This window comes from Arachis stenosperma, chromosome 3 (genome assembly GCF_014773155.1).
Source record: "Arachis stenosperma cultivar V10309 chromosome 3, arast.V10309.gnm1.PFL2, whole genome shotgun sequence".
NCBI lineage: Eukaryota > Viridiplantae > Streptophyta > Magnoliopsida > Fabales > Fabaceae > Arachis > Arachis stenosperma.
The window spans coordinates 150,174,698-150,186,764 of NC_080379.1; the positions used below are offsets into that span (position 1 = coordinate 150,174,698).

The 12,067-nt window shown below is 33.0% G+C and overlaps 1 protein-coding gene across 1 annotated transcript; it reads left to right on the forward strand.

The window, feature by feature from the left end:
- Positions 1–605: 605 nt before the first annotated feature.
- LOC130967640 (uncharacterized) lies at positions 606–4,678 on the forward strand. The gene is made up of 9 exons (XM_057892590.1): positions 606–668; positions 737–839; positions 1,053–1,183; positions 1,574–1,659; positions 2,122–2,268; positions 2,388–2,496; positions 2,669–2,792; positions 3,146–3,419; positions 4,029–4,678. Exons 3-9 carry the CDS (start codon positions 1,060–1,062, stop codon positions 4,134–4,136), a joined length of 972 nt encoding a protein of 323 aa, XP_057748573.1. The 5' UTR covers positions 606–668; positions 737–839; positions 1,053–1,059; the 3' UTR covers positions 4,137–4,678.
- Positions 4,679–12,067: the final 7,389 nt, after the last annotated feature.

Below are 12,067 nucleotides of genomic sequence, written 5' to 3' on the forward strand. Positions count from 1 at the left end.
TCCTTTACTCTTAAAATTAAGTTAAACTTTAGGGACGATTTTGTAAACAAAAAAGGTTAGGGACGAAAAAAATTTTCAACCCCTATCTTAGAGACCAAAATCGTGCTTAACCCTATTTTTTTCCTTTAAAAAGATATTGTACTACAATTAATTTTTTTGCGGCATCATTTTTATCAATGGTTTTTCTTCACTTAATCACCATTAGTGAAAGAATTTTTTAAAAAGAAACTTATTAATAGTTTGTGGATATTTAAAACTCCCATAAAATATAAATAAAACTCTCACAAATTAATTTTTGTTATTATTTAACGAATTTTTTAATAGAAAAATCGTATTGTCCTAAAATAAAAAAGTTAAAAGTTAAAGTGTCTTTTTTTAATAGAGATCGCTTTATCTTTTATAAAAATGGACAAAGACTAAATTTTGAAAGAAATAACGACAATAATATCAAAAGAAAAAAAAAGAAAAAAAAAGGGAAAAGGAAGAAGTTACAAAAATGTATAAGGAAGAAGAAAAGAAACACGTTTAAAGATGAAGAAAAATACATACACAATAAATAGTGCATAATATAAAAAATATTTATAACAATTTGATCGAACTTGATTGGTCGCTGATGGTTTTTTGCTCAATCAAATCATGCTGTCAAAATAAAGTTCATAGTTGAAAAGGTTGTGTTTAGTTTTGGCGTTTGGGAATTCTCAATTCTTGGTCTCACCGTTTTCTCCTAATTTCGCAGCGTAATCATTGAACACTGCTGACATTTGTTCTCCACCCAAGAGATACAAAGAGGAAAGCAAGGAATAAGAGGGATAGAGTGGAACGAACTCTTCCTACACTCAGTAAGCAACAGAATTAGTTAGGAATAACAAGAAGGTTTTCCTTATCTTACAAATAATAATTCTCTTCAACTCATTTCCCCTATACGGCTAAACTCAACTTCACTGTTCACTCTCGCTTCTCTCCTTTGTACCCTTCCAATCTTCCATTTTCCTCTTACTTCAACTTCCAACTTTCCCTTTAATTAATTAATTAATTGATTGATTGATCATTAGTTAATTAATGACGGATCAAATAGTTTCTTCTCCTCTAATTCCTCCTCCATCTATCACCCACTCTTCCGCCATCGACCTTGAAGCCGGTTCCTCCGAACAAATCCAATGCCGGATTTGTCTCGAAACAGATGGTAATTTTGCCCTATCCATTCTCTTTTTTCTGTTTAAATGTTTCTAATTTCTAGCTTAGGGATTCGATCACCTGTTCTGAGCTTGTTCCACGATTCTACTCTATTTGTTTAAATGCATTTGCTTTATCTCAATTTGAGCTTGAACTATTTATATCGAGCTATTACGTGTATAATTCTAGCTGTAGTTCTTAGTTTTTTAGTTGTTACTCTGAATTCTTAGCTCAGTTTACTGATACTTGAATTTATTGCGATTCCCTAGTATATGAATTTTTGAATACTTAATTATTTAGCTTAACATTTAGATTATCATGGTTCATGATATATCCTACCAGTTACTATCTGCCTGTTTTATAAATATATTTAGTTAATTTCACTTTTAATTCATCCCAGGCAGAGATTTCATTGCTCCTTGCAAATGCAAAGGTACATCAAAATATGTACATCGAGAGTGTTTGGATCACTGGCGTGCGGTTAAGGTATGGATGCCGTCTATATTTAAGTTTCAACGGTTTGTATACTATCGCAATATCAATCTATTTACTGTTTGCATAGGGTAACAATTATGTGGTTCATAAGTGATGAATATGATTACTAGCTAAGGGTTGCCAACTTATATGTGACAATAAGCGGATGCCACTTTTATTGATATGAATACTTTTCATTTTTAAAAAGTTGTTTTATGGTTAGGAATCTAATCATTGTAAAATTTATACACATTGTTATGAAAAGGTTTTATGTGCTTGCTTAGTTCTTGTTAGGTAGTTAGGTTTCACAATTTAGTTTTATGGCTCATGCTATATGTATCCTCTGCTTTGCAAACTTACTTTTGGAATCTCCTGCCATGTACATATTTTTGAATTCCTCAATATCAAAGTGTGCTTATCCTTGTAGTTCTGTAAGACACAAATTCTTCTGAGTTTAATGGTCAATTCTTGCAGGAAGGGTTTGCATTTGCTCACTGCACTACTTGCAAGGCACCTTATCATTTGCGTGTTCATGGTGCTGCAGATAGGAAATGGCGTACCTTGAAATTTCGTTTTTTTGTCACCAGAGACATTTTGTTTATATTTCTGGCAGTTCAGCTTGTAGGTGAATTGTTTCCATCTTTGTAGCCATGTTGATGCCTTTTGTAATAATTTGTTAATTGCTCAGATGTTCTGATTCTACATGGCTGCCTGTGGCTTTGTATTTCCTTTTCCTGCAGGTCATTGCTTCATTGGCATATTTGGTTTATCTAATAGATGGTTACCAGCAGTACTGGCTTCGTCTTGTTTGGGGTTTTGATAGTGAGCCAAGCTTTTACTACATATGTGGTAAATAATTATTAAGTTGTGCAGTAGTTATCCAAACGCTTATACCAAGAATTGATGTTCTTGTTTATTTTGGTGATGATGGCTTGATGTTTTTTTCCCCCTATAAAAATAATGCTGATTTATGAGTTCTTATTACGTGCTGGTTTGGTCGTTTATTTCCTTTTGAATGTAGGAGCCCTCTTGTTTTTTGTGTTGCTTGGCCTATCAGGATGCTTCATTACTTGTTATGATCGAAGAGTTCGCAATGATTTGGCACAGCCTTGTCGAGAAATCTGTTTTTGTTGCTGTCATCCTGGGTAGTTCCCACTTCCTCTACCTCTACCTATATATTGAGTCTTGTGATGTTAAAACTTAAAACACACCATTATACACTAAACATCTGCCTGAGGCATCATAGGTTTTCTTTCAAATTCTTTATTGCAAAATCCATGGTTCAAGAGTACTGTATAAGACTTAATCGGTGCTATGTTGGATACCTTTCTTTCACTAAGAAGGAATGCTTGTAAACTATAGCTTTCTTAAAATACATATCAGTGAAGCTGTCAAGTGATGCATCCTTGGACCTGCTAAATGTAGACTGTATGCTGGGACAAGAAGTTCAGAACGGTAGTGACTGAGGCTGATTTTATTTTCGTTTCTGTCATTGTAGAGTCTGTGCAGACTGCCATTTGCCGGGGACACTTTGCATGTGGACTGATTGCACTGCATGCTTTGAGAGTTGTGGAACGATGGCAACTGAATGTGGAAGTTGCATGGGAGGTGCTGGAGAAGCAGGGCTGCCATTACTATTCATAATGGCTTTGATTTTTCTCGGACTCTTTACTCTAATTGGGATATTTTACAGTGTATTAGTGGCTACCATGATAGGACAACGAATATGGCAGCGTCATTATCATATACTTGCAAAAAGGATGCTAACAAAGGTGCCATTCACTTTCTTTCTTTTTGTTTATTTTTACAGTTTAACGAACTGTCAATTATTGATACATTGCGGTTGCTAAGTCAACCTAATTACCTTACTGATATAGTAACCGAAAAGGAATGTTTTCTTTTTTAAAAAATAAACTAATAAATAAAGAGAGAAGAAACTCACTGATCTATGCAACTAGCGTGGCTACATAGGGATTTATCTCCAAATTGCTACAATATGTGGTGGTAGGCTTTTTCTCTTTGCATAGCATGTAAATCTGAGATTGTGGTTTCATATTTTATTATGGTAGGAATAGCCAATACTCTCAATGCAGATTCCTTTCTTCTTGCCTCCATTTTACATGGTGATGTAAATTTGGCAGCGACAGTTTTACAGTGCAAACTTATGACGCACAAACTGCTGAAACTTCTAGCCACTTCTAGATTCTAGTAGTGGCTTTTAATACTGGTTTTTCCATGTATGAAGTTAACTTCATTTGTAACTTTTTTACTTTTTTCTTCCCCTGTTCATAAGTTAACTGCATCTTTAATCCTTACTTAAAAAGTACTCCCAAATAACCAGACATCATCTTGATAAGGCAAGTTTCTGCTTATTATCGTAGGAGTATGTCGTTGAGGATATCGATGGAGAGGTGTCACGGTCTGACTGGTCTCCTCCTTCTCTCCCACCGGAACATGTTCAACAGCTGAAATCACTGGGCCTTTTATGAGTTTGAATTTTGAAGAGGGATCTACCTGCTCAGAAAAATGACCGTAGAGTCGAGATTGACAATGGGATTTGGTAATTTGGTCTTCTATCAGGGTGCTACAGGACTGATCTAATGTGAATTATAGTCACTCAACTGAGTTTGGTTAGATTTGTATGGTTGTGGTGATATATTGAAATTGGAGAGCTGCTGTTCCGTCAAATGTAAATAAAATAATAAATAGTCGCTAGTTTTGAGATAACGCCAGTCCATCGTCATACGAAGATGTGCGGTGAAGTAACTACACATAGTCATTCATACGGCCAACTTAGTGCATGGTTGACAAAGTCACAGGGAGTAGTTGAAACTTGAATGTATAGTAGCACTCTTTCGGTTCCAAATTGTCACTTTTACTTGTTTTATTTTATTTTATTTTTTTTGGGCAAGTTTAAAAAAAAAATGTATTTCTCATTGCTTTTTATTATTTGAATTTTGCTAACACTAGTGTGACACTTGTTCATATCTTAAAAATGTTGAAAGCTTTTATTAAAGGTTGAATTTTAATATTCTTTTTTTATGTCTTTAAATTTCGGATTTAATTGTATCGTCCATGTGTAAGTGTATTTTGTTAATGAATTTATCTATCTTGTAGCATATGGATACATATTAAATTATTAACATCATAAATTGAAAATTTTTTTATTGAAAATATAAAAAATGTAAATTTTTAATATAGTTATTTACTTATTTTATATTTATTAAAAAATTTTAAAATTTTTTATTAATGATAAATTTATCATGTACTTTAAAATATATATTAGCTAAATTTTTTTAATATAACAAATATTGTTTTTGTTATACAAACGGAGAGTGTGATTCATTCACCAATTATGTTAAGAGTTTTGAAGAAAATCAAGTTGCATTGGTCTAATGGTTAGTTCACTAATTTATTTAAATAAGTGTCGAAAATTCAAATCTCGTCTTGTGCATGTAGCAATCCATTGGCAATGGAGCTCCGTTCTGCGACGGATTAGTCCTTGAAGAGTAATTTATGATTGGATAATCACATTTCACAGTTGTGTTTTACATCCCTTAATCCTGCTCCTGCAACTCAAGTGGATGTATACTTTAATTATTAATATATTATATACTATATTTATTGTTTCGAGAATTACTTGAAACATTGATTTGGGTCTGAACGTGAGGTCCAGACTCTTTATAAGGCAGCTTTCAACTTGATCTTGTACTGGGGTACCGCTGTACGAGTTTCTCGTGAGGAGGTGGGAGGTGGTACCTGCAAGAGACTCTAATGCTTAAGTTAGCAAGGGCTTTTGGCTGCCTATTAGTAGATTAGAACGTGAATATACCTGAGAAGTGTCAGTGTATTTATAGTAGAGTTGATAACCACCTTTTGGAGTAGTTCCACCTTTATCGGTGGATAACCGTTTCCTTTATCTTGGGAGTTTGTTGGAATCTATCTTTTAGTGAAGATAGAGATAGTGGGAGAGATTTGAGGAGACAGTTACTTATTTGGATAAGTAAAACTGGATCTTCTTGTCGTGTTTGATCTCTTAGGAGGTCGGGTAGGTGGGAGATCGGACGATGTCTATAGGTTGGCCTTTATTCATTTTAGGTTCGGCTAAATTATGGGCCATCAGTGCATGAACAGTGCTCCTACTCGATGTTGAGCTTTACGAAGTCAGACTCAAGCAACTAGATGACCAAGTCGAAATGTTGAACTGTGGAGAAGTTGTTTAGTAGTTTTGAGGTCTGAAGCCAAGGAAGCCGGTCGACTCAACATGATTTGAATGATGTAACGTTTTCGTAACGTTACTCCGTAACTATTTGTGCGCTTTTTCATGCGCTATCATTTTGTTGTAATGTAGTTGTTACTTTCTTAAAAGTTGTCGTTTGGTGACCTGATATTACAAGTCGTTTTCACATTCTGTGCAACTTGCTCTCTTTATACGATTTATTTTTGGCCAAGTGTTTTGTTTTTAGAACTGATTTGTACAACTCGTTCTTTCTGAATTATTTAAGGCTTGTAGGCTATGTATGACTGGTTTTAGCACATCTTGCTTAACCAGAGAATATTTCTTGTCCTAGTTTCGTATAACTCGTTCGGTTCGAGTTGTTTTGAAGATGCATGACTTGTTTTAATACAAATCACCTTTCTAAAACTTATTCTGATTTTGTACAGCTCATTTTATACCGAGCTATTTTGTAGATTTGTTGCACGACTTTGTTTTTGGTACAAATCGCTTATTTTGAGACATGATTATTTTTTGATCGGCTTTCATGCAACTAGTTTAGTTTGAGTTGTTTTGTGACATAATGATTTGTTATAATACAAATCATTTTTTGAAACTTATAGTTCTGATTTCATACGACTTGTTTTGATACAAATCGTTTATTTTAAAACTTGTAATTATTTTTTAGTATAACCTCGTCAAGCTTGTTCAATATGAGTAGTTTTAAGGTTTTACTATTTATTTCATTTCAAATTGTTTAATTAAAATGTGGTTATTTCTTGATCTGATTTCATACAACTTGTTCAAATTTGAGCTGTTTTTAGGATTACATAACTTGTTTTAAGTACAACTTGTTTAGTTTGAGTCCTTTTAAAGTATCAGATCATCTTTATAGCCATCGAATTTCGTTGCTTTATCCATCATGCCCTTGCTCGAAGTCGAGCTTTATGATGTCGGACTCGAACAATCAAGCACATCAGATTATCGAATGAAGCCTTTAAATGATTTGTTCAGCTCGTTCATTCCGGAGTTTTTTATAGATGACTTGTTTTTTATACAAGTCACTTTTTTGAAGCACAACTCGTTATATATCAAGTTGTTTTGTGTGATTTGTTTTGATACAAATTGCTTAGACAATATGGATATTTTTTACTCGATTTCATTCAACTCATGAGCTTGAGTTATTTTAAATTATCAAACCATATTATAATCATTGAATACCAATTTGAACCTCGTCGCTTTATCTGAGCAACCATTAAAAAGGTCGTCTCGTGATTTTTGCGCTTTGTCGAGTATAAATTGGCGCCTTAGGTGAAGGGATTATATGCTTATTCCTCCCCTTTCGAGTTTTACAAAGGTATTATCCTTGTGTATGATACAGCTCATTTTACCCGAGTTATTTTAATTAGAGGATTGTTTTGATTTTGTTCAAAAAATTTACAGTTGTTTTTTTCCTTTTCATCTCATTTCTGTACGAGTTGTTTGGTTGAATGATTGTTTTCCTTGTCATTTTTGTTTTTACCCTTTTGATTTTTTACAATTCATTTTATATCGAGTTATTTCAATTTTGTTTTAGTGATTTATTTTGATACAAATCACTTTTTAATGCTTTGCTTTAATGATTTGTTTTGATACAAATTGTAACACCCTAACTTTTAGCACCTCGTGATCGTACTAAAAGCTCAAGGCATCACCTACCTCTACTCCTTTAATTTCATACTATATTTATTTAATATTGAGCCTTTGACAGTCTGTTAGTGTTTTTGTAAACACAAATCATCATTATTAAGTTGCCCAGACCTAATACCACGAGAAATGCAATGGTCGACTAACAGCATTAATCAATAGACAGCTATGCATGTGAAACTCAAATTCTTGTCACTAGAACAAGTCCTACTGCATGATAGACACTCAGAGTATGCAGTGAAGCATAGTCAGTCCATTCCCAAGGCTCTAACAGGAACGAATTGCTCTGATATCATAATATAACACCCTAACTTTTAGAACCTCATGATCGTACTAAAAGCTCAAGGCATTACCTACCTCTACTCCTTTAATTTCATACTATATTTATTTAATATTGAGCCTTTGCGAATACGAACCGAAACTTTAATTAAGAAAACAAAACGTTTTTACTTTTAATCACTTAATCACACTATATATATATATATATATATATATATATATATATATATATATATATATATATATATATATATATATATATACATAGACTTATTTCAAGATTCTCAAATACAAGTCCTATCACCTCTAAAACTAAAAACAATAAACGATAAGGGAAAAATAAATTATAACAACTCAACTCGTTAATAAAATCTTCTATACTCCTGTAGCTCCGCACTAAACATTCGCACCTGTAGCTGAAAGGGGGTGAAAATAGGGGGTAAGAACTGGAGACTTCTTAGTATAGAAGTTAAGTTCATTTTATATATACTTGGTCAGCATTAATAGTCAACAAGGGACAATCCAATTCAACAATTATAAAACACAGAATTAAATCAATCATTTAGCACACCCACAATTACAAAAAAAAAATACACTCACAAACAAATATGCGCAAACAAGTATGATGCATGTCTATCCCTAGTGCAGGTAATAAGCTCATCTGTCAGTTTCGACCTGCTCTCGATGTAACTCAGCAACCTTTGTCTGAGTTTGGTTTCCAGTGTAATAACCTCTGTAAGCAACTTCTGTCTTACAAGTGCGACTCTCTTGAGCCAAGTATGCAAACATAACCTCTGTAAGCAACATCTGTCTTACAGGTGCGACCATCCCCTGGATTGGCTGATGTATCTCTGGAAGCAAATCTCGGTGGACTCACCACCATATCTCTGCTCGTTTTCAGCAGGGACATAATCATCTCAGCTCGTTCTTAAGGACAAACAATAATTCTACTTATCCCCTTTTCGTTTCATTCTTTCTTTTCGTTTCTTTTATTCCTACTGTCTGCTCTCTTATGGCAGAGATTCTTTATAGAAGTTATCGATACATACATCACACTTTTCTCTTGTGTGTGTGTGTGTGCAAAAACTTACTTTTTCTCTAATATGTTCAAAGGTAACGTCAGATTAAATTTCTTCCATCTTAGGATATAAGACTCCGAATTTTTAAAAATTAAATGATAAGTGATTTACTATTTATTATATTTGTTAATAATTTTATATTTGTTAATAATTTTAAAAACTTACTTTTTCTCTAATATATTCAAAGGTAACGTCAGTTTAAATTTCTTCCATGTTAGGATATAAGACCCCGAATTTTTAAAAATTAAATGATAAGTGATTTACTATTTATTATATTTGTTAATAATTTTATTTTAAAAAATTATTTTCCTAAAAATAATTAACTTAAATTTTATAATACTTTAAATTTAAAATTTATTAAGATTTTTAAATTATTTTTGTTATAATAAAATATTTTAAAAAAATTAAAAAAAAATTATTATTATTATTATTATTATTATTGTTATTATTATTGTTGTTGTTAGGCCAAAGCCAATGCCATTAAGGAACAAAGGAAAAAGAAAATGGAAACGTGGCTACCATGAACATATGTGTATATATATATAACATAACCTTGACAACTAAGTTTTTCTATTTCATTAATTATCATCCAATTTGCATGGCTGAATTCATTGCAAAGAAAAAAGAAAGAGAATCGAGAGAGAGGAAAGAACTTTCGGCTTGACTTCTTCGATCAAAAATCTAATCTGGTAAAAGCATTTATATATTCCTCTTTTATACATTGACGTTATTTTTGTTCGATGGAAGTTAACGGTAATGTAGTTCTTCTTTCTCTTGAATTCGGCTAATTGGAGTTTTAAGAGGCACAGACGGTTTTTGACGTTTTCTTCTTTAACAGCTCGGTCAGAAAATTTTTTCGGGACTTCGAGTATTTTGATTTCATACAGAGGTAGAATTTCGGTAAATTCTCACTAATTAAATTTGAGTTGGATAAGTGAATAATTGTTGTGATTAAGTATTGATGGAGTTTGGTTGAGTTTATATTGAATTTTGTGGATATATTGTTATATGTGATTAAGCTTATGATTTGGTTATGTTTGTGCTTCCCAAACCGTGATAATGAGATTGATTTGGGGCTGTCGTTGTGTTAGTTTGAATAAAATGGGTGAGGTTTAATGGCCGAGGAATTAAATTAAAAGTTGTGAAAAAAATTGGTCACCGAAAAAGTTCGAAAAATGGATTTAAAATCAAGTATATATTTTGAAAGGTTACAAGAAAATATTTTGGTTTTGAAAGAGTTTTTGTCACCAACTTAAATATTATTTTTGAATATGAAAATGTAGTTTGATAAAAGATCGGGGTTATTTTTAGAAATACGAAATTAAATTATTAATTTTTATAATGCTGGGTTAAAAGTAAAATATTTAAAAGTTTAAAGAATATAATGTTAATAAGCAGGTTTTGATATAAAAATAGTAATAATAACACTCTTTTATTGTTAAAACTAACATTATTTGTATCATTATAATATATTAGTATTTTATTTAAAAGATATTATTTTATTTAAGACACTTAGGAAAAGGCGAGGGAATAATGTGAGAATGATTTATATTATGAACGATAAGAAAGAAAGAAAAAGAAAGAAAAGAAAAGAAAAGAAACATATTAAAGAAATATCTTCTACAGAAGAGTAAAGAGCAAAGATTAAAAGAATCTAAAGAACTTCTGTCACAGGAGAGCAAAGAGTAGGAATAAAAGAAATGAATGAAAGAACAAAATGAAAAGGGGATAAGTAGAAGTATTGTTTGGCCTTGAGAACGAGCTGAGATGATTATGTACCTGTTGAAAACGAGCAGAGATATAGTGGTGTGTCCACCAAGATTTGCTTCCAGAGATACATCAGCCAATCCAGGGGATGGTCGCACCAATAAGACAGAAGTTGCTTATAGAGGTTATCAATACATACATTGGCCCGAGAGAGCCTCACCTGTAAGACCGAGGTTACTTACAGAGGTTATGGCACTGGAAACCAAATTCAGACAAAGGTTGCTAAGTTACGTCGGGAGCAGGTTGAAACCGACGATGAGCTCATTACCTGCACTAGGGATAGACATGCATCATACATATTTGCGCATCTTTGTTTGTGAGTATGTTTTTTTTTTGTGATTGTGGGTATGCTAAATGATTGATTGAATTCTGTGTTCTATAATTGTTGAATTGGATTGTCCCTTGTTGACTGTTAATGCTGACCAAGTATATGTAAAATGAGCTTAACTTTTAAGACCGACCCTACTAAAAACTCCCCAGTTCTTACCCCCTATTTTCACCCCTTTCAGCTATAGGTGCGAATGTTTAATGCAGAGCTACAGGAGCATAGAAGATTTTATTCACGAGTTGAGTTGTTAGAATTTATTTTTCCCTCGTCGTTTATTGTTTAAAGTTTTAGAGGGGATATGACTTGTATTTGAGAACCTTAAAATAAGTCTATGTATATAATGCTATGTGAATATATATATCTGTGTGATTAAGTGATTAAAAGTAAAAGTGTTCTGTTTTCTTAATTAAAGTTTGCTTCGTATTCGTAAATGCTCAATATTAAATAAATATAGTATGAAATTAAAGGAGTAGAGGTAGGTGATGCCTTGAGCTTTTAGTACGATTATGAGGTGCTAAAAGTTAGGGTGTTACATGGTGGACGAAATTGTGATCATCAACAATGGCTCCAAAGACTTGGTAGCGCTCTCAAACGTGAATCACACTTAGTCACAACTCCGCACAACTAACCAGCAAGTGCACTGGGTCGTCCAAGTAATACCTTACGTGAGTAAGGGTCGATCCCACGGAGATTGTTGGTATGAAGCAAGCTATGGTCATCTTGTAAATCTCATTCAGGATGATAATAATTGGTTATGTGAAATATAAAGAGATACTTGCTTAAATAATAAAGGATAGAAATACTTATGTAAATTAATGGTGGGAATTTCAGATAAGCGTATGGAGATGCTTGTCCCTGTTGAATCTCTTCTTTTCTACTGTTTTCATCCAATCCTTCTTACTCCTTTCCATGGCAAGCTGTATGTAGAGCATCACCGTTGTCAATGGCTACATCCCATCCTCTCAGTGAAAATGGTCCAAATGCTCTGTCACAGCACGGCTAATCATCTGTCGGTTCTCAATCAGGCTGGAATAGAATCCCGTGATTCTTTTGCGTCTGTCACTA

Bases quoted from the DNA above. Each gene is read 5' to 3' on its own strand.
- LOC130967640 (XM_057892590.1), top strand. From the start codon at position 1,060: ATGACGGATCAAATAGTTTCTTCTCCTCTAATTCCTCCTCCATCTATC. The intron at 1,660-2,121 runs GTATGGATGCCG...CAATTCTTGCAG, and splicing joins ATCACTGGCGTGCGGTTAAG to GAAGGGTTTGCATTTGCTCA. The intron at 2,793-3,145 runs GTAGTTCCCACT...CTGTCATTGTAG, and splicing joins TTTTGTTGCTGTCATCCTGG to AGTCTGTGCAGACTGCCATT.